The 22149-nt window shown below is 52.8% G+C and overlaps 1 protein-coding gene across 7 annotated transcripts in view; it reads right to left on the bottom strand.

The window, feature by feature from the left end:
- Positions 1-22149, bottom strand: part of SH3PXD2A (SH3 and PX domains 2A) — a 229617-nt gene that overhangs the window by 33465 nt on the left and 174003 nt on the right. For all 7 annotated transcript variants that reach the window (XR_012498440.2, XR_016018888.1, XM_074339099.2 and 4 more), the window contains one exon: positions 2341-2454. Coding sequence is in view for 5 of the 7 variants with exons in the window: in XM_074339099.2 (XP_074195200.2) it covers positions 2341-2454 (114 nt within the window). In the remaining 2 variants the exon portion in view is untranslated. The remainder of the gene's footprint in view (positions 1-2340; positions 2455-22149) is intronic.

Here is a 22149-nt window from a genome sequence, read left to right as displayed (position 1 = left end):
ATCCACCTCCACTCCACCCCTCCTACCCACGATGGCTAACATTGTTGAATTCTACATAGTACACCTGCCTTCAGGAGACACACAAACATATGTGTGCCAGCATGTCTGATAACAGAAAAATACCAAAACAGCCGATGGTCTCATAACAGAGCACAAAGCATGAGCTGTGAGGGACGCTCTGATGGGATGAAGGTTTCCACGTTCTGTCTATAGGGCTCAGGGCACCTACTATGGGACGGCAGCAGGGCTGGGATAGACATAGCCAGAGAGGGGATCAGGGTGGGCTAATCTCTTCGCCACCTGGCTGCAGGTGCAGAGAGTGGCAGGTACACCACAGCTGCTGGGGTCTTGGGCCCGGGCTACTGAGCTCTGAGCCCTTCTGTAGAACTGGGTGGAGATGGCCCAGATGTGATGGTGGAATTCACAGCTGACCAAATGTTGCCAGGGGTACTTGTGGCACAGAGGTTGTATCAAAAGCATGCAGAAGAACCTCTTTCAAGGAGGGTCACCCTACATGCACACATGGATGCATGCACACACCACTCTGAATGCAGAACCTGCTCTGGCTGCCTGATTCTTCAAAGCCAAAATCATCTACAACCTGCCAAGCACCAGGCTGGCTTCTGTGCCCACATACCTCTCAGTCTCTTTTCTGCCCTGGACTTTTCTACCCACTTAGTGTCCTCCATCATCTACCCAACATCTCTGCTCTGACAGATCCTTGGCATAGCCTTTCAGGTGGGGGCTCTGATTCCACATACACACCATCCTAGAGTTGCTTACAAGCAAAATCCTCCATGGAGAGGCATGCGGCCCAGTGGTGAAGACCACAGGGCAAAGGAGGCCGACCACGGCTCGAGCCGTGTGAAGACAAGCACACAGCTAAACGTCTCAAAGCCTCAGTTTCCGCATCAGGAAAATGGGGATTCCAACAGCGCCCTGCCAGTGTAGTGGTGAGGGCATATAAAGCACCAGCTGGACACCTGGAGTGAGCAAGACCGCATTACATTCTAGGGACTATTATTTCTGAGAGGCGCTTGGACGCGCCCCAGAATGTGGAACTAGGTGGGAGCTGAGGCCTGGTGACCGCAGACAAACTAGACCAGACCCAGCTTGGGGGCCAAGACCCTTTACTGCTGCAAAACTGCAATGGAACCAGCGGTGAGATGGGGTACAGACTCAACCCCAGCACTTGGGAAACAGCCAGGAAGGACTGAGCACCTGGCCTGAACATGTGAGCTCTTCCTGATGGGACCTAGTCCCTGGAAACATGTCACAAGGTGGATGCACAATGCAGGGGCTGCAAATCTGGTCAAGGGACTGAAATAAAGCATTTACAGGAGGAAGGGTGGGGCTCCAACTGCCTGCTGAGTAACCGACATTTAGGGGAAGGATGAATAAGGAGCTGGCGCTTGGCAGGCTGCTTATTTTGGCCTGGGCAGTGGGGAACGGGGGTTAGGCCTGGAGGTGGCCTGAGCCCGAGGTGGCAGGTCTCCATCTCCCTGGCTCTCAGACATGCCCATTTGGACAGTTCCCATTGACCATTAGGGCAAGCTTTCCTGCTGCCAGGACACGGGAGATTTGGAAGTCATTAAGAGCAGGCGTCCGGGAACTGGGGGTGCCTCATACTCGCTGGACTCTGGTAGCCTGCTCTGGGGAATACCTGAATCCACAGAGAGGCTGTCCTGGCCAATGCTGGCCTGGGGGTGAGGGGTGGGGGTAGGGAAAGACCCAGAAGGGGCTGAGGGTGCAGGGGCTGGGCCACCCTCAGTGCCTGCAATACTGAGAAATGACTCATAGACCTGCCCTCTCATCTACACCCTTGGCCAGGCTAACAGATACTGGAGCAGAACAACACACGCACAGAAGTTATGTGCACACAATCCCTTGGCGTTGTCCCTGCACAGGAAGCACAGTGTGGGGTGGGGGGAAGCAAAGGCGGGGTCTCTGTGGGGTCCCCCAGAGGGCCCCAGGGGGAAGAGGGCGCTTCAGGGGATCTAGCCCCAAGACTTTTCTCCCCAGTATCTACCCAAAAGTTGCCAAAGCCTGAGATCAACACCCCAAGGGAATTTCCCCTCTAATTTTAGCCCCATATACGGACGAGCAGGGATAGGCCTGGGGTGGGAGGTGAACTTGTGGGTCAGATCAAGAGAGAAGGGGCTAGAACATGGCCCAAGTCTTGTCAGGGGTTCTGATGGTTTTAAGGAGAAGAGTGGGGAAGCTGCCTCCAGAAGGAGTTGGACTCATTCCTGGGACCAGGGATGGGGTGGGGATCCCAGGGGCAGCCAGCTCCCAGTACCTGCCTCATTCCCCTGTTCCCCCAAACCCGCAGGCCCTTACCTTCCCCAGTCTTGGAGGTGTTGATGTCTGAGTCATCCCGAGTACCATTCTGGGCCTCCAGGTAGGTGGCAGGGACCCAGCCCTGCTCCTCGGAGGTGCTCACGAACCACCAGCCTACGGAGGGGACAAGAGAGAACAGGCCATGAGAACCCAGCATGGCAGAGGCGGTGAGGAGGGCACAGAGCCAGACAACCCGGGCACTGGGCAAATACCTGGCCACGTCCAGCCTCCAGGAGCCTGCGCCTGGCTAAGGAAGAAGAGACCAACATGCTCCCCGAGAAGAGGGCCCAAAGGACAGCAATGCTCAGTTCCACAAATGTTGAATGAAAAAAACGAAAAAATTAAACTGAAACAATATGTCCAACGTGTTTAAGTCACCTTTCAGAAAAGGCCAAGGGAGTTCCAGACAAACACACAGACCATTTCTTTCAGTGGGTCACTCGGACCACTGGTGTGGCCTGGAATTTGGCCACTTTCTCTGCTGCAGAGACATCCAGGGATAAATGCATCCAGGGATACCTTTCTAAGGGTCACTGTTCCCCTTTCCCCACCACGGGTCAGTGGTATTTCCACATTGGTGCTACTCACAGCTGCTCTTAAGTGTGCAGGCATTTCAATCACAGTAAGTGGGCACTGCACTCTCGCGTGACCCTTGACGGTCGTGGCCAAATAATAAAGGGTCATTCATTTTCTTTCTTCTGTTGTTGGTTCATTCATTCACCATTCAAACACACGTTGACTGAGCAAAGCAGTCTGAGCACCCAGGTCTTGGGACCCTGCTACCTGCCTTCAGTCCCTTCCTAGAAGGTACTTTTCACAGGATCCTGTCTTGGCCCCGATCCCATTCTGATCCCTCTCTGTCCGCAAAGCAATTTGGCACCGATGGTTTTCTGTCCATGACAGAGCTCACCAATTCCGAATCTGTACCATTCCCTGTCAAGAGACACAGGGCTTCTCCTAGGCAGCACTGCCCATAGAAGCAAGTGGCTACCCACGGAGGGGGCACTGGGGGCTTCCCGGGCACTCCCTGCTGGCCTTGGCACTGGGAGGTGGAGGAGGCTGCCTGAGGGCTGCTGTGATGACAGTGAAGAGGGACAGAGGAAAGAAGTTCCACCACTGCACAGGACTCAGAACCCAGGGACATCTTCTAGGTCTTCAGCTAGGTCCCAACGGCCCCTTGTGACAGGCCTGGGATAGGAAATAGTCTGTGATCTAGTCTTGAATGCCCCCTGCTCCACACCCTTTCCAGGGAGTTCCACAATTTTCTGCTCGCAGCTCTGCAAAGCCCATGAAACCCCATAACATCTGTAGGAAGCCATAGCGATGGATACGCATCATTATACGTCTGGTATCTGTCCAAACCAATGAATGTACAGCACCACGTGAACTTAACGTAAACCTAATCTGGGTGATTAGGGTGTGTCAATGTGTTCGTAACCATGACAATGTATCCCTCTGATGGACGTATTGATAATGGGAAGACTGTGCATGTGTGAGGACATGTACCTCTGTATCTTCTGCTCAATTTTGCTGTGACCCTTAAACTGCTCTAAAAAAAAACCCCCAAAGTCTTAAAAAGGAAAACAAAAGCCTTGGGTGAGGGTCCAGACTCCTCAGGACCAGGCCTATTTGGCTCAGGGGCCGTAGCTGGGTTATTGCCCCTCTGGAATCGGGGGCAGATGCCTTCCTTCCCTCCTTCTGCCAGATTCAGGTCAGTTCCCTTGTCTTTCCCCCGAGTGAGGTCAATGGGGGACCCTTCATCGTACCCACAGCCACTTGTACATTCTGGGCCTGCCACGCATGGGGCTCCTGAGCAGGCTGCCTAAGGCAGTCCTTCGTGAAGCCCAGGCCATGATGGTGTGGCTGCGGCTCTTACAGGCTCCAAAGTAGCCTCCAAAGTAGCCGGAAGGCATGGACTTTGCAGGGGTCTCTGCCTGGGATGTCTTTCCCCCTTCTCCCAGCCTCTGGGGGAGCACTTTCAGGAACTCCAAGAGCACCGGCCCCAGGTGTTCTTCCTCAGAGTCTTAGTGGAGGTCACAGGACAGGGCTACCCATCTCACAGGGCTTTCTGCCGTGTGGCTCTGCCTCCTTGGCCACAGGAGTGGGCACGTGTGGCCAACCATCTTCTGATTGGTTTGTCATATCCCTGGACACTAATGGTTCAGGGGGTTTTTTAGGAACTGGCATGGGTACTTGGTGATGTGAACCCTAAGTCTCACATAGACTAGGAATCGCAGGGATATGTGGGAAGAGATAGTCTGAGAGTTAAGACAAACCAGAAGCAGTAAAGTCAAGCGGCGGAGAAAGTCAGTTCTGCTTACGATCATTTGAGCTCCCACAACTAGACCACCCTGTTGGACTTCTTCGTCACAAGGAGCCAACGACCTTCCTGTGGGGTTTCCCGTACCCAGAGTGGGTTTCTATCACTGGCACAGAGGGAGTCCTCACTAATGCCATCCCTACCCAGCAATCACCAAGGCCCATGACTGCAGGTCCACCATCACGAGTCACGTCTGGAGAACAAAACTCAGGTTCTTAGGCAACTGCTACCACAGGCCTCAGCGGGTAAGAATGGGGTCCTCGGGGCCACTCTGTTCAAATTCCCGCTCACCAGGGCCATGTTGGGGACCAGCCCCTGCATCAACATTTCTCCCTGGCTTGGAGGGCCTGATAATCCCAGGATTCAGGTGTCTTCTCTGCTGGTGGCATTGTCTGCCCTCCCCCTTCCTTCACCTTTTGGGAGCCCTCCCACATACATTCTGCTTCCTCCCTTCCCCCAGAAGCCAGGGATCTGGGATGGGGGGATAGATCTGGACTTGCTGGTACAGGGAAACTCCCGGGCATAGAGCAGAGACCTGCTGAGGGGCCGAGTGTGTGGCTGAGGTGCCCAATAGGTAGGACGGCATGAGGCTGTGCACCTCAGACCACCTCATGCCCTATGGATGTGCCAGGGCTGTCTCTGAATCCTTTCCACCTCAAAATCTCTGCTGCATCAGAAGCTTCTGGGACCCCTGGGCCACATTATCAGTTGACTGAACATTTCCTCACTTCAGGGCAGCAACTTATGGTCCCATTTTCCTGCTGCACCCTTGAGACTTGGGGCTGAGACGCTCACCATTCTCATGGCCTGGTGGTCCCTGCCAACCTTGCCCGAGAACAGTGGCCTGAGCTTCCACTCCAGCCCTAAAATGTGCAGAGCTGGGCTGTGTGGCTTAAAGTCTCAGGTCACTCCTACATCAGGCCCTGCAGAGAAGAGCTTGCTGCTGGTGTGGCTGTGGGTACCTCCACTGAGCTAAGGTGGACAGGCTCAAACACTGCCCAGGTGGGCATGAGTGAACATGGGCAGAGGTGCCCACCCCAGCTCCATGCAGACCTCCCGGGAGCCCGGGCATAAGTCACTGGGGGAGGCTCCCTGGGCCTGTGCCCGCCATGGCTGCTGACAGGCCTCTCCCAGATGCCAGCAGCTCAGATGTCAATTGCTACAACCGGGGCTCTTGACCAAAGTCACTGCTGCTCCAGCAGGGAGCAATTAGAGCCTGAATCCCGGGCGGGGCCCAGCTGGCCAGGGGAGCTCAGGTATCAGCCAGACCTTAGGGCTCCCAGGCTCACCTCCAATACACACGGCAGCCTCTTTCCTGCAGAGGCTGAGTGTGGGGTGTGTGCAGGGGGAGGTGCGGACAAGGCTATGTATTTTTGAGGACACGGGAGGTGGGTTCTGTCCATGTGCACTCTATGTGCACCTGGAACAAAGGGTTTCTGTGCATTTATTATACATGACGATTACGGCCAGACACTGATGACCACTCAGTGCCAGGCACAATTTTACATATGTCACTTTACTTAATCTTCAAGAATTTCGTGAAATAAGTGTTACTGTCATCACCATTCCCACTTTACAGATGAGGAAACTGAGGCAGAGATGGGTTCACAATTAGGAAGAGGCAGAGCTGAACTTCAAACCCAGGCAGTCTGGCTCCAGGACCCCTATTTGTAGCCACCACAGAAATGAATAAGGTACGTATCTGCGGTGTGCACAAGGGTGGCTCCTTGAGAACGCGTGTCCCTGGATATTCATACTTTATACATGTACCTGTCTGTGAGTGGGTATGTCCATGTCGCTGGCCATGTGCTTTGTATGTATATCACGTGTAGAGATGCAAGGCTGTGTGTACCGGAGTGTCTGTGTGTACATGTGAGGGTCCTCTGGGGTAGAGGGTTTGGGGTCAGAACAACTCAAAGCCAGGTCCTACCTTGTTATTTCCCAGCTGTGTGATCAAGGATAAATTACTAAACCTCTCTGAGCCTCAGTCTCCCTTCTCTGATATGGGAGTAATTAATGAAGCCTACCTCCCAAGCTTGTTGCAGATAATAAATGATATATAAGTACCTTAGCTTGGGGCCTAACACAGAATAGGAACTCAAAAATCTTATGCTACTATCAGCATGGTGGTGGTTGTTTGGTATTCTAGGTGAGAGAGTCAGCAGCCAAGGGTGGCTAGGTGGTGCCTGTGCCTGAGGACCGTATCGGAGTACCCAGTATGGATGGCTTGGTGAACTGACCTGGACGGATGTGTGCGTGTGCCCACGCATTTACTCCAACCGACGGAGTATGGGGACTGCCCTCAGGGGCTCCAGAAAAATGGAGGGTACTATCTTTTGCAACATGGCTATGCTTTCCTCAGTTGATGCAATACGTGATAGCAAAGCATGGTGGGAAATGGGGCCAGAGGGGAGATGTCCCTGGGGTTTTCCTCCTTGCCTAGCACATCTCAGAGCCATTCCCAGCCTGGCTCCTGTCCTTCCGCTCACATAGTTCCCTAGGACAGAGGTCCTGCAGCCTTCTTTCTCCTGTCCTAAACCCCTCCAGGAAGCCCTCCTGGATTGATTTCTCCAAATCCCGACAGTGTCCAGAGCATCAACCCCATGACTCTGCAGCTCATACACTCTGAGAATTAGTCTTGTTGAGATTATAAGTACCTTGTCTCTTTTGTCTCTAGGGCAGAACTGAGCTTGCAGAAAGCAACCTGAAAGATGAGGGAACTGAGGCACAGAGCCTAAGTGCTGAAGCCAAAGACCTGAGTCTGAGTCCTCTCTCTGCTATTTCCATGCTCTGTGGCTTCAGGAAAGTGACTTAACCTTTCTGAGCCTCCATTTCTTCATCAGTAAGATGGGAAGACTACCATCTACCTTGCAGGCTAGTGTGGCGATTGGAAGAGATAAAGAACGACACACGAGGTTTTGCACATAGCAGGCACCCACTAAAGGAAAACTATGAGCTTTGCTGAATGAAGGACTAAAGCCACAGGACACGGGAGGTTAGGTGGATAGTACATATGGATGCTCGGGGAGCAGCCTGAGCCACCTCTTGCATTTTTCATGTTGCCAGAAGACACGTCCAAATGCCAAGCCGGCCTCTGCTAGCCTTCCTCTTCCATCCCTCCAGCTTGCATTCTTTGAAAAGGAAATTCAGCAAGGTTTTACTAAAGGACTTAGCTTTGGACAGATGAGCGGCCACCCCTGTGCACAGATGGGGGCGGCTGTTTCCCTGACTGGCTGCCAGACCCAGCCTTTTCCTGAGAAGTCACCCCTGGTTTCTAGGCAGAAGAGGAGCAGGCTCTTTGGGGGGGGGAAGGGCAGGTTGGGGAAGAGAACTTGGTGGAGCAGGATAGTGGGGGACTCTCCAGGGGCTGGGCGGATGGGAGACCCCTTAGCACAGCCCCGCACCCTGGCCTGGCAGCCATGTTCAGGCAGGTCTTTCCACCTGGAGTGCTTTTATGCCGAGATGCCCTCCTCAGGCAGGGCAGGAGAGGGGCTACCATGCCTAATCCTTTGAATGGGAAACTGTTGGAGGGGAACGCTGAGAGAGGAGCTCATGCACACTGGACGTACAGAAGAAACCTTCATTGGAGGGTCTCCAGCCCTATCTTTGGGGCTGGTGAAGTCATCTGCGAGAATCCCAAACTGGCCAACCCACTGAAAGCTGCCTCATCCTGGTTTCTCCTTCTGTGAGAGCCATGTCTCTGCAGTACCAGAAGAAGAATGCCATTTAGCCAGGCTGGCTGACAGGCCAGGACCCAGGCCTCTCCCAGAAGCAGAGGCCCAGACAGAACAGTAATGTCACTTGTCACAGCAGCCAACCCTTTATGTTGGGCCCCAATAAGAACCCCCTTCAGCATGGCCCAGGGGCCAAGGGGGGAAGGCACCACCAGGGTGACCTGGCCAGCACCTTCAGCTCAGGGTAGGGAAGGGGGACCACCCATCCTAGGTGGGGAAGGAAGACCCCCAGTCCCAAGAGGGTAAAGCTCAGGCCCTGAACACAGACCCTCCCTCTTTCCAGGCTGAGCATAATCTCCAGCGTTTGGTGATTTCAAAGCCCTCTCAAATTGACTAACTGGGGCTTCTCAATGCTGGCACTGGGGGAGGGATGGAAAGGGTAGAAGCTGAGAGTGAGAGAGAGAGAGACACACACACATGGACAGAAGACAGAGAGAGAGAGACAGAGTCAGGGGTGGAGAAAGACAGAGGGTGGGGATGGGAGGACCTGGGTGAGGGGCCAGAAGAGGGACATGGGGGCCTTAGCCTCTCTAGAAAGGGGCTGAGATTGGCTGAGAATGGCAGGAAGTGACGGGCACTCCCAGGGCACTGCTGTCCCCAAGGAGACCAGGCCACAATGGCCTCCTTAATGACAGAGAATAATGAGCTCATTAGGGCCAGAGGAGGCCAGCTGCACACAATTAGGATGTTAATAAAGTCTTCTGAGGTCACAGCTCAGCCTAGGACAAAGAAGTGGGTGGGGGAGGAGAACTCTGCTCCTTCCTCTCCCTCAGAAATTCCCCACTCCTTCATCCTTCAAGGTGCCACCTTCCATGAGGCCTTCCCTGACTCTCCCCACCCTCCTGGCCCTGCTCATCCCAGGATTCAGCCATGCGCACTTCTTAGCTCCTCTTCCAAGACAGACCTCAACTGAGATCCTGGCCTCACAACATACGAACTGGGTGACCTGGAACAGGTCACTGGCTGTCCGCGAGCCTCAGCACACCAGGACAGTATGATGTGCCTACAGGGTGGCCTAGCATCGGGGACTTACGGTGTTCTCAATAGCCAAGTATTTACTGGGTACCTGGTACACGCCAGGCCCTATTGCAGGCATCGGGACACTGCAGAGAATCACACACAGTCAAAACGCAGGTGCTGCTTCCGTCTCCCTGCGTGGCATACAGGATGGGTACAGTCACAACCTGTGCACTGGCACTGAGACCAGCAGGAGAGGCACAAACCCAGAGAATACTGGGCAGGATGAGACGCAGAGTTTGGGAGAAGCCAGCAGCCTTTAGGTGCCTTCCAGCCCTCGCCTTTCCTTTCCCTCCAGGTCCTTCATGCGGGCTAACACCACCAGTTCGTGCAGGGCAGAGCATCTGTGGAATGCTAATACACGCCCGGGCCTCTGAGAAGGGTTTTGGTGTCTGGGTGGGGAAGGCGGGGTGATGGGGCTAGGACAAGTAGAGGCACAGTCCCAGGCCTCAAACCCCTATCTCCACTCATGAGGTACTCCTTGGCTCAGGCTTTGGCCCCTTTGGGAGGGGATATGTCCAGGCATTACCATGTTCTTTCCTTGGAGTGCTTTGGAGGAGAGGAGGGGGTGATCATTTGTGAGCACCAATGGTGGAGGTGTGGAGATGCTGAGAGGAGGAAAGGGGCCTGGCCGGGCACATGTCACCAGCACTGCCCACCTGGCCACACCACACCTAGCACAACGCTGGGCCCAAGGGACTGCTTCTGCCTCAGACCTGGCCTGACCCCTTTCACATGACCTTGGGGGTAAATCTGAGGCTTCTACCTGAGAAGGACCAGAGACACTGGAAATGCAGGCTGCCCATAATGCGCTGCTGTGCCTTTAAGGACAGCGAAAGGCGGCCCACCCTCGGCCAGGCCTCCCCTGGTCAGAGGGCTCTGTCACTGAACCTCTTGCCAAGACACACTCCAGCTCACAGCATGCAGCCTCCATGGTCCAAAGCAAACAGAGGCGGGTGAGAGGCTCCCTCAGTCTCTCCTGATGCACCCCACAGCCCCTGCCTTCCTGCCTGACCCGTTCTTCTGGTCCCACCTCTGGCACCTACCCCATCTCTGCTGCCCATGGCCTCCCCTTCCCCCAGATGGAGTTCTCAGGCCACCAGGGCCTCAGAACCTTTCTTGGGCGCCTGAGGCCTGGATTCCAAGACCATTAGCACAAGCTGCTACGTCACAGTTTGGAAGCCTCCGTGGAGTCCATGGCAAGAAGACGGCAAGAACTGGGCTGCTGCCAGCCCTCCCCCAGCGCTGCTCCAGCCTGCCCACCTCACTGGACAGGCCCAGAAGCCCAGTGCTGGGTCTGCACAGGCTGAGGCTGTGGGTGAGACACCCAGGAGACCAGGCCAATGAGCATGTGCAGGCAGAGAGGGGCACATGATGAAACGGCAGGTAGAGAGTCACGGTTTTAAGTAAGGGCCCTAGAGCCAGGTTGCCTGCGTTTAAATCCCAGGTCTGCTACTTACTAGCTGCATGAATTTGGGCAACTGCCTCAAAACAGACCTACAGTAGCACCTATGTCTCACGGTGTTATGCAGGGTAGATGAGTTAATCTACAAAAAGCGCTCAGAATAGTTCCTCGTCCCTAGCAAGGTGCACCAGAGCTATTATTAAAGTGCAAACCATGGGGATTTTAAAGGAACCAAGCCCTCAGTGCCCCTCAATGACTGGTGCCAGGGCTGGGCAGGTGGGCCTTGGTGACTGGAGCTTCAGGGAGAGAGTCTCTTGGTGTCACTATCATTTGGCCTTGACCTTGGAAGGTCTCTATTGAAAACTGTGGGTCTGGTTCTGTGCCTGGCATGGGTAGGGGTCGGGAGTAGGATGAAGCAGAGAATATAAGACGGCATGAGGCCCCTCCAGGAGCTGCAGAGCAGGGTGGTCCAGACAGCCCCGTGCCACAGACACAGTGGTTACTGATGCAATGTTTGCTAAAGGAACTGCACACATCAGAGATGAAACTGAGTAGTCAGGGAAGAATTCTTAAGAGAGGAGACCTAAATTGAACCTCAGATCAAATCTGGAGAGAAGAGGGGAAGGAAGGAGAGGAGAGGGGAGGGGAGGGGAGGAGAAGGGAGGGGAGGGGAGGGGAGGGGAGGGGAGGGGAGGGGAGACAACAATCTGGCGAGAGGAGCAGGACAGGCAGGCAGAGTGGTGGGAGTGCATATGGCCCAACCTAGTAATGGTCATGATGCTTCACGGTGGGGATTTTTTCCAGATGAAAGCAAGTGGGGCACTCACCTTCAATGCCACTGTCTACCACCTAGCCCATTATATGGAGGTATGAGCCTGTGGCCAGAGATTCCTTAACACAAGGAGGCTCAGGAAGTAGAGAAGATGCAAAATGGTATTTTCTAACATGATTGTAAAAGATACAAATGGTGGGTGAGATATGGCTACACAGGGTGAGGCACTGGAAGGTGAGTGTGTGTGTTACTCGTGAAAGAAGAACAGAGACAAGGGAGGTGTGACTCTCACAGAATCACATCAGGAAGGTTAAAGAGTCTCACAAGCAGACCCTTGGAGAAATGCTCAGGGTAACAAAAAGGGCACTTTTTGCTAGAGAAAAAGTAAGGAAGAGAAAGAGTAAGGAAGGTAAGTCGAGAGACACTGACCGGGCTATGCTATGAGGCTGACTGGAGGGGGAAGGGGTCTGCCGGACTCCTGTCCCGTGGCTTGGCGCTTTCTCTCAGGAAGGAGGCTGCTCAGACTGGAAAGCACTGCACTAACCGGGAGGGTGGTGGGCAAACAGACCCAGGGTGGAGATGGAGGCCGCACTCATGGGCCACCCTCCACAAGCTCTCATAAGCTGGCTGTGAGAAAAGGTCTGGAGAGCACTTGCCAGAGCCTGCCAGGCCACCAGGAGCAATCCGGGAAGACACAGATATGAAGCAAGGCCAGAAGACACAGAACGAACGGGCAAAGGTCCCGACTTTCAAAGAAGGTGAATTCCAGAGTACAGACCAGCAACCTCAATGCTGGTCCTGATCAAGTGACACACAAGTTCCCCAAGGGATGGCTGGAGAGCCTGGAAAGCAGTTCGTTACCAAGGCAGTGCTGGGCAGAAAGACACTACAGGAAGGAAGGGGCCAGGCCACCCTGGATGCTGATAAAGAGTGAATTGCTGGTGGGTCTGGGATGTGTCATAGCTGAGCCATCCAGGCCTCAGGGCTCTCATGATCCCCCTGGGGCTGCAGGGCTGCAATGACGGATTCACAGTTGATGCTGACCACATCCTAGGAGGGTGTGACAATTCACTGGTTACAACCTGGCGGGGGGTGAGGGTGGGGGGTCCTACTGGGAACCTGTCCTGTTGGACGTTTTAATCAATCCAGGAATGAGGACAGAGGAGCTATGCTGGTGGCACCATCTTATTTAGCAAAAGCTGTGCCAGGATCAAGAGCCAAAAAAAAAAAGGTCTGAACAGATGGTAATGACAGGTCAAATCTGAGAAGACGAAAAGTAGTAAATGGAGAGACGGAAGGACGTGGCTTAGTACAGTGATCTTATAATTTACTCTCTAAACTTTTTGGAGTAAATGGGGGGCGGGGGGTGACAAAACATCGGGTGCCAACTGGGCATGTCCTGGTCACCCTACTGCGCGGTGAGGATGAAAAAGGTCCTGGAGTTTGGGGACCTTACAGTTTGGGGGACTGTAAGTTCAGTCTGTTGCCCCCCAAGGCTATGAAAACATAGGCTGCGTTAGGAAATACCTGGACTGGGTGACTGACCCAAGGTGCCTGGCTAAGAAGGGCAGCACCAGGATTAGTGCCCAGGTATGACTCTCAGCACAGCATCCCCAGGTCCCCTTCAAAAATGACTCCAGCTGTTTGTACCTTTGTAGGAAGAGAACACACCTCCTGCGCTTTCTAGGTTCCCCAAATTTCCATCTAACTGATGAGCCGGGAAACCAGTTCCTTCATCTGTTTCTCCTTCATCTATCAGTGTGTACAAAGCAGACCTGATTCTCAGGAAAAACATGGGAGTGGCTTCCACTCTGCTTGCCCTCCCTTCTGAGAGGAGGGGGCTGAGAGGTGGGTTCAGGTGCCCATCTCCAGGTTGTCTCTCCCTCACCCTCTCTGAGCCCACATGGAAGGGGAGGCGGCGGCACCCAGGCTGACAGAGTTTTCTGGCACAAGATATTACCCAAGAGCTTTGCCAGGAGAGAGTGACTTTGGATCAGCATTTCTCAAACCTCAGCTATTTCCACATCATGCATGATTTTTGCCAATAGCCTTGAACTATGTATACTGTGGTTCACATCGTAAATATATATTTAAAGCAATCCGCCTTTTTTTTTTTTTTTTAACTTCAAGAAAATAATTTGTTTAGGAAACTTCAGATTGCCACCATGAATAAACAGCTAGGACCACCGGCCTCAACCATAAAATTACAGAGAACAAAGCAGCGTAGTCAATTTGAGCTGTGCAGCAGAAGAGGCTGCGCCCGTAGGCAGCTCCCTCTTTGTTACAAAGGGAGATTATTAGAGAGGGGTCAGAGATAGTTGACCATGAAGCTGAGATAAATCAGAAGGCTTTCAAGAGAACTGAAACGAGACCAGCTTTTCTCACTGCCTGTCTGTACCACCTGAAATCACCCTGTGTATCATGTTGCTGCACTGGCTACACTTCTAGGAAACCAACTTTGAACTTGAATATTTGCTCATTCTATAAAATGGCTAAAGAGGAGGCTGAAATGTCCTCATTAGTGAGCTGAGAATATTAACATGTACTAACCAGGCTGTGGTGAGAAGTCGAAGAGAACGGAAAGCGCCTAGCCATGTGTCTGGTGCCTTCCATTTCCAATCTGGAGAAAAGAGCTGAGGGAACCCTCTGGGTAGCGGTTACCCTTCTTTTAACTAGCTTACTCCAGTGCTTAAGAAGTATACATGTATGTGTTTGGTATATATTTTCCTGTTTTTCTCTTTGCTAAACACGGAGCCCTCTTAGCCCCAGAATTAAGTTGGTTTCAACAGAAAGCCTTAGGCTGACAACCATCCCCACCCTTCCAGCTGAGTTCAGCCCCTCTTCAATTGGGGCAAAAATAAAACGGGGCAATTTCAACTTTAAAGACCATCTCCATAAACAAAACAAACCCACCCCACAATTTGTCTAGGGCATTCCTCCCTCCAAATCCTCCTTATTTAATCTCTGGGGAATTTTAAATAGAGGCCTTGCAAAATCCTGCACCGCCTGACGTCAACAGCTCTCTGACAACGTGGATTCTTCCAGGCGGTGTGGGGAACAGCCACCACGAATGCTGATGCTTTTCCAGGCTCCTTTCCCAGTTCAAACTTGGGAGCCACTGGTGTCACCCTACACTGTGGGAGAAGAAGGGTTCTGAGGAGTGGGTCCTGCTTGGGGCCCTGTAACTGCGGTTCCTAAACCTCAGGCATTGCAGAGTACCAGACATCCAATTAACTTACCCAAGTAGCACTTGTACTAGTGTTTTCATAAAAAAAAAAAAAAAAAAAAAAAAGCAAAACTTAAATACTTTAGTATTTCAAAAAAGACATTTTCCTAGGCTACACTAAATAGAAAACCAGCATCCCTTGGCATAAATAGAAGATAACTGGAAAAATGCGTACACTGAAACAACAATGCTATGGTCTTCTAGCATGCTATTAAGGCTAATTCTAGCAAGACACTAAAGGCTGGGGCCAGATGTTTTCTAGGTTAAAAAAACAAACATCAGTCAGTGTTAACAATACAGGAGCCCCAAATGGAGACTTTCCCCTTGACCCAGCATGGACTTAAAGAGACCTGAAAGGAAACAACCTTCTCATGATGGGCTTCAAGGGCATTTACTGCTGTGTGACCACACATTTGTATGACCCATTCTCTGGGAAACACTGATCGTGTAGGAGGAGGCTTGGGTTGAGAATATGCAGCCCCAGAGATCAAGTCCAAGCAAGCTTTGAGGTGCTGGGCACACTACTTATCCTTCTAACACTCAGTTTCTTCTAAAAAATGGAAGCAAAGCCACCTGCCCTAATTGCCCCTACAGAGTTACTCTGAGATAATAGATGGGAAAAATGTTTGAAAAGTCTCTGGATTGTAGGTAGATGGAGCTGGAGGGGTTATGATTCTGAGCAATTTCAGGAACGTGATGGACTCCTAACTTCTTCCTAGATCCAACTTACTGCCCAGACTGGATGGTGGCCCAGCCCTGTCTATAGAGAAAAGAAAATGAATATGCCACTTGACGACTTTCTTTCACAGTTAACTTTCCCAATTGCCACATGGTTTTCAAAATATTATCCCCATTTTATAGATATGGAAACTGAGGAGCAAAATAGCCATATACTGGCTACTCAGTGGTAGAGTGGGATCTGAAAACAGCCTTCTATGGGGCTTGGGGGGAAATGCCCTCTATCTCGCTTTTTTTGTGCATGTCCAGCGGGGTTCAGAAGTCCCCAAATGTGATGGTCTTTCAAATCTATCAATGTGCCCAGGTCATCTTTCAAAGCCACCACCCTTACAAAGTTCTCGTGACTCCCCGTAGCTGGGATTCTGCTCTCCTGCCTTGGTGCTCCCCTGGCACGCTGACCTTAGGTTTGGGTTAGCTGTTGCCCCCAGCTAGACTAGGAGCTTTTTGAGGACAAAAGCCAAGTCTTGCACATCTTGGCTTCCTGTCAAGCCCCTGCCTGGCTCAGTGTTTCAGACAAAGGGGCTCAGTAAGTAGTTGTAGAAAATGAAATGCACGGACAGATAGACACAAGGGTTCTTCCTCCTTCTCTGGCTGCTTCAGCCACACCCGTTCTCCTTGGCCTCTGTATCACTCAAGTCCAGCTCCTGGGGTCAGCACCAGCATCCTCTCTCCAGCTGTCACCTCTCTGGCCCCAGGGCCGCCTGCCCTGCTAGAATCCAGTGCAGCTATTCAGCCCACGGGCAGCGTTCCCTCCTCCAGTCTGCCACTTGTAGGAGGCACCTCTGACTCACAGCTTACCTCAGGGGATTTGCGCACAGGGACTTGAGGTAGGAGATTTTTGTTGCTTGTTGTGTAACTTGCACAAGATCACCCAGTAAGCTGACACTCCCACCCATGAACTCTCAGTTTGCTCCCATACCTGATTGAACTGTTTTCATTTGGGCCTCTCCCCTCACAGGAATGGCAAAGCAAAGCTCAGGGACGTCCCATAGGCCAAGCACCAGGGACAAGCCTGAGCCCAGGGTGAGGCTCCTGGAGGAATGCAGAGGGACTGCTAGTGGCCGCTCCCCAAGCCATTCAAAGCAGCCTCCCTGGCTGCAAGCCTCCACAGGGACTTCTGGTGCCACAGCTCCTCATCCAGGAAACAAAAAGCCCTCCTCCTTGGGGGTGCAACTCAGCGCTCTGGAGCAGGCAGTTCCAGAGACCTTCTGCTCCCAACTTCCAGAGGGTGGGTGGGAAGAGAGCTGCCAAAATTAGCTTCCCCTACCACAGGGCCCCACTCAGAGCCTAGGGAACCACAGAGGATGAACCAGGAGGCAGCAGAGTGTGTGGGGAAGAAGCTGGCAAATTACCTGAACTCTCTGGGCCTCAGCTTTCTCATCTGTAAAATGGGAGCCCTGCTGCCTGTGCTTTAAGGGCAGTGGTGGTGATTACAGGAAAGATAGTGTTTGGCTTGCTGTCTGATATATAGGAGACCCTTCAATAATCCCTTTCTTGCCTATCCCGTAGTTTCTAATATTAATAGTCTCCAGAAAACAGCAAATGAGCTTAACTTGAGCCCTGAGTACCCTGGTCCTGGGATAACCATCGTGAAGCCCCCGCTGGGTTGTGGTGATTTAGGAATAGGTTCTTTCCCTGAGTTTTTCCTGCCCCATTTCCCTCCTGCCTCTACTGCCTCTGGACATCATCTTGTCTTCCTAGTTCCTAAGAGCTGGTCTAGTACAGATTCCACCCCAATCTAAGGAGAAAGGGCCACACTCAAACCAGACTACACTCCTAGTTCAGATGCCTCATTCTAGATTCACCACAGTTATAGTAATTGGTCGGGTAGTGTGACTGACACGCATGAGCACCACTCAGTGATGGAACCCTTTTCACCTTTACTCTGTCAATCTCTGGTGCCTAGCACTCCCAACACCCAAATGAGAGGGATCTTCAGAGTCACCACCCTGCCTCAAAACACAGCAGAGACTGCAGCCCCTCTGCCAGGTTGAAAGCAGGTAACTGTCTACTTCCTGAGACTGTCAGCTCCAGGACATGGGGATCGAGTCTCCCTTGTTCCACTCCATGCCTTGGTGCCTGGCACACAGCAGGAAATCAAGGCTGGGGGATGAATGAATGCCTGATCTCCAGCTCATGACTACTTGCTTGCTTGTTTGCTTGGTTTGGTTTTCTCTGCTCTGAATGAGGCCCAGACTTTGATCAACACCTCACCACAGTCATAGGAAGATCCTGGTACCTGAGGGAAGAGAAATGGGATAGGACATTGGGACGTCACTGACCTTCTCTGCCCTCCACAGACCATCTCACAGCCTCCATGGGATCATCCCAACATGGCAGGGCCCTTGGAGGAGAGACTCCATTGTAGAAATGGTTTTAAGAGGAGAGGCCTGGAGGGAGTAAGATAACAGATATCTGGGGGTCGAGGTGGGCCATGAAGATCTCCCCCTTTTAAATATTCCTGGCAGTGACAGGCCCAAGATACCCCAGCTAAGTAGCAGCCCTTGCCCATAACAGGCTATAACTTGAATCCCCAGGAAGTGAGCAATACTGTCATGGGCTCCAGCTCCCCAGTGCTGGCCTGTCCCTTAGACTGCAATGTGGATGTCTCCATCCCCACTCCGTCTGGTCTCGGGGGATCAGAGCTCTTGTCCAACCTGGCTCTGACTCTATCCAGGGCCCCCAACCCCGAAACCACTTCTAGAATGGAGTTTCTCTTCCCCTTGGGTGGCCCCATGGATGCTGGGACATGGGTGTTTGGAGGGCAGGCTAGGCCTCTGGGATGCAGAATCTTCCTCCCAATTGCCTCAGCAGCTCCAACAAGATGCTCTGGCTCCATCAAAAGTGGAAGCTTTTAAAGTCCAAGGAGACAAGTTTGTGTCCAGCTGTGCAATGAGGCCAGGACACAGAGCTGGGCTCGGGAGCAGAAGACTCATAAAGGGAGGCACTGAAGCAGGAACTCTGGATACTCAACCTCCCTGCACAAAGCCCTGTTGATGAGGTCAAGTTCATTCCTCTTCTCCAACGGACAGCTAAAATCCTTGCTCTGTTGGCAAGGTCTAGGCACTCACCAACCCTCCCATTACTAATGCCAGGGGGAAGCATGCCCCTCAGTGTCAATACTCTGGGGAGCAGTTTTATTTATACCCAAGAGTGAAGGAGTGGGGCCGATGCTTGCCTAGGAGGTGCTGGTTGAAGTGGGGGAGGAAGACGAGAAGCAGGGCTCCCAGGGCTGTGTTGGGGCTAAGAGAGGTGAGAGCCCCATTATTTTGTTATCTTCATGGGTGGGTCAGGGTCTGCTCCAATGTGCTGAACCATTTCCATTATATCCCCACCTGATCTCCCCCAACTCCAACAGTGCTCGGTACATGCAAACATACAGAAAATGCCAGTTTAAATATGCAGAAGGGTCAGGGCACTTGGTTGGTGGGCAACACAGAGGTGAGGAGGCCCCAGGTAGACAAAAAAGACTCTGGGGAAATAGGCTTCTCCAGTTTAGCCCAAGGAGGAATAGGGGGCAGCAAATGGGCTCGACACCCCCCTCTCCCCCATCAAAGGTTGGTGGAACCCTCCCATGCTGGGCCTTTGAGCCCCCTCACTGGCTTGAATTTTGGCCTCTCTAAGTCCCAGAGAGATTGCTTTCACAGATCTTGTTTAACTTGAGAAGGACGGGGGAGGAGGGGCAAGGAAAACTGCATTCTTCCCCATCAAAGCCAAGAGTCTAAAGTAAAACTTCTGGTTGTAACTGATCCTGGCCTGTTTGTGATCACGGCCTCTTGCTCGCTTTCTGGCAGGACGGCCCTGAAACCCCGCAGCACTGTGAACAGGGAGAGACACACTCGCTTACTTGGATAATCTTGTCCTCGTCTGACATGACCAAAAATGTCCATCAGCCTCTCTGCTTTCAGCAGTTTTCCAGGGCAACTCTTCAAAACATTACTTTATTTAAAAAAGGGGGGAAAAGCCACCCCCAACCCCTACCATGAAATTCCACAATACTAATCATATTCCTTCTGTTACCAGCACCATCCTGGAAAACACAGCAGCACCAGCAGTCCCATTGGCTGATGCAAATTGGAGGAGAAAAGGAGGCTGGGGATTGGACCGTCTTCCGCTTTACACACACACACACACACACACACACACACACACACACACACACACACACACACACACACACCTACCTCTTTTGCTGCCATAGCAGAGAAGTGGCTTAGCAAAGCTCAAGACTCTCAGCTGCTCTTTCTCCGGAAATTTAATCTGCAAAGCATTTGGCCTCACAAAACCCATTCCAAAGGTGTCCAGGAGCCCATGGGCCCTGTGATCATCATTACAGACCCAGGGACGTTTGTAGCCAGTGACCCATTTGGCTGCTTGGGAGAGCTGGCTGAAGGCTTGCCAACATGGTCAAATTCCCCTCGCCTGCTCCCTCTAAGCTGAAACTGGCTTTTTCTCGGAGCCCCAGAGGTTAGAGGGGATCTTAGGAATGCCAGAACCACAGAGATGAAAGGAAAGGACTGCTTCTTGCCCAGTTTGGTAAAAGTACGATGGTCAGGGCAATGGGGAAGCCTAGTATTTAGACAGCACTGTGGCTTCTGCCTTCACACCTAATCACACCTCTGTTTTACAGGTGAGAAAAGCTGATGCTCAGAGAGGTAAAGTGGCTTGCCTGAGGTCACCTGGTTAGTGGGTGGCTCAGCCTGGAACCTAAATTGACCGAGAGCCTCTTAAAATCCTATCATTTCTTCCATGAGGGCACACTGTCACTGCCCACGGAGATGACACCGAGCCCTGTGCCAAGTGGCAATCCCTTGACTCAATGACTTGAGCAAGAAGAGGGTGGCTGGAATTGGCAGAAAGCCCCCCAGGGCACAGGGAGGTCACTTGGCCCGGCCTGGGAGAAGCCTGTAGCCAACACTACAGGTGCTGGTGCAAGTTCAGAGACCCCAGGCCAGAGACCCCTGTGGGTATATCCTGATTCCAGCAGCTCAAAATCCCACCACAATCAAAGATGGGGGACATGAAGAGCAGAGAGAAGGCTGGGGGCTTGAGAGGGTGCCCATTAGAAGTGCAGCTAACAAATGAGAAAGGCAGAGTGTCCAGAAACACCGGGACTGGACGCCTGGCCAATGTCAATAGCGACCTCACCAACTTCCTGGGGGAAGGAAGAAAAGAGGCCGAGGAGGCAGAGGCTCTGTTCTGCAGGGAAACCTACAGCCGACCAGTGGCACAGCCCCACCTTGGTCCTGAGAAGTGGTGTCACTAAACAGGAGTCTGCTTTCTCAAGTTGGGGCATCTGAAGATCTTGTGGGGGGAGGTCACCAAGTTTGAAAAAAGGGAGTCTCTGAATGATATACAGGAAGTGCCTCCAAGTCTAGGTGGGGCCTGCTTATGGGCTGCCTCCAGGTTCTGGCTTTGGCACCAGGCTGAGGGCCCCAGGGTCGGGGGGCTGAAGTTTCCTCACCTATTCCTCTCACCTGGGCGGGGGCTGGGTCTCAGTTAGTCAGGGGAGAGTTGGGGTTCGCCCAGCCCTGAGAAGGTGGGGAGGCCTTAATGTGCTAGGAGATGCCAGCAGCCCTCAGAGACTGCCACCTCTGCAGACAACCATACAGCAGCCCTGTCATGAACCAGCCATGTGACATGGGGCAAACGGCTTCACTTTTGTAGGCTCTGATTTTCCTCTGACGAAGGAGTGGTTCGGGCAGATGGTCAGAAATGTCTCCCTCAGCTTGTGGGGGAAGGACAAGGGAAGGCTCTCCTTCACTTGACATGTGAGGCGCTCAGAGACCCTCCACACGCCCTCCAGCCTGCTCCCTGCCGGGTGAGCGTCTGCTCTCAGGCAGCCCCAGGCACTACTGCCACGTCACGCTCCTCCACACCACCCTCCACACCTTGGCATAAGTCATTCTGGTTCGCTCAGCTTGGAGCACCTTCCTCCTTCAGCTCCGTCCTTGTTCAAGGCCCACCTTTCCCAGAAGATTTCCTTGAGCACCCAACCCAGCCAGCGCTGTGCTTTCTGCCTTGCACATGGTAGGTGCGCTGTGAAAACGATCGACTCACTGCGTCTGGGTCTTTATCCTGCAGATAAGGGAGAGCCCTGGAATGTACCTCACCTCCAGTGACAGGAAGACAGGCACAACTGCCTCTTGTCATCTGCTGCACCCCTGTGCTGGGCACACCGCCAGGTATACAGTAGGTGCTCTGTGTTTGTCAACTGAATGAACAAACTACATCCTATGGAAGCAGTCCCTGTGTGTAGGACCTCACCCAGGCAGGACTGAGACTGCTGAAAGATGTGGTGGAGGAGGGAGGAAGCAGATGGCAGCTCTTCTGTGGGTCCTGTGGGGTTGGTGGGGGTGCATAGACAGGCCTATTTATTTGGATGAAGTGGAAGGCAGGGTGGGCTGGGGCCCTGACCAGCACAGCCCAGGCACATCCCAGGGTCTGCCCTCATACCCTCAGCCCTGCCTGCTAGGGCCCTGGTGAGCAGATTTCTGGGGAGGCCACAAGTGCCCCCAACCTATCCACTCATCCAATCTAGCCCTGGCCCATGGACCTGGCTGAGCCAAACACTAGAATACTCACACAACTCTTTTG

The sequence above is a fragment of the Rhinolophus sinicus genome, chromosome 15 (assembly GCF_057876585.1).
Source record: "Rhinolophus sinicus isolate RSI-liver-muscle chromosome 15, RSI-T2T, whole genome shotgun sequence".
Taxonomy (NCBI): Eukaryota; Metazoa; Chordata; class Mammalia; order Chiroptera; family Rhinolophidae; genus Rhinolophus; species Rhinolophus sinicus.
The sequence above is the reverse complement of the archived record's forward strand: the minus strand, read 5'-3'. Positions and strand labels throughout refer to the sequence as shown.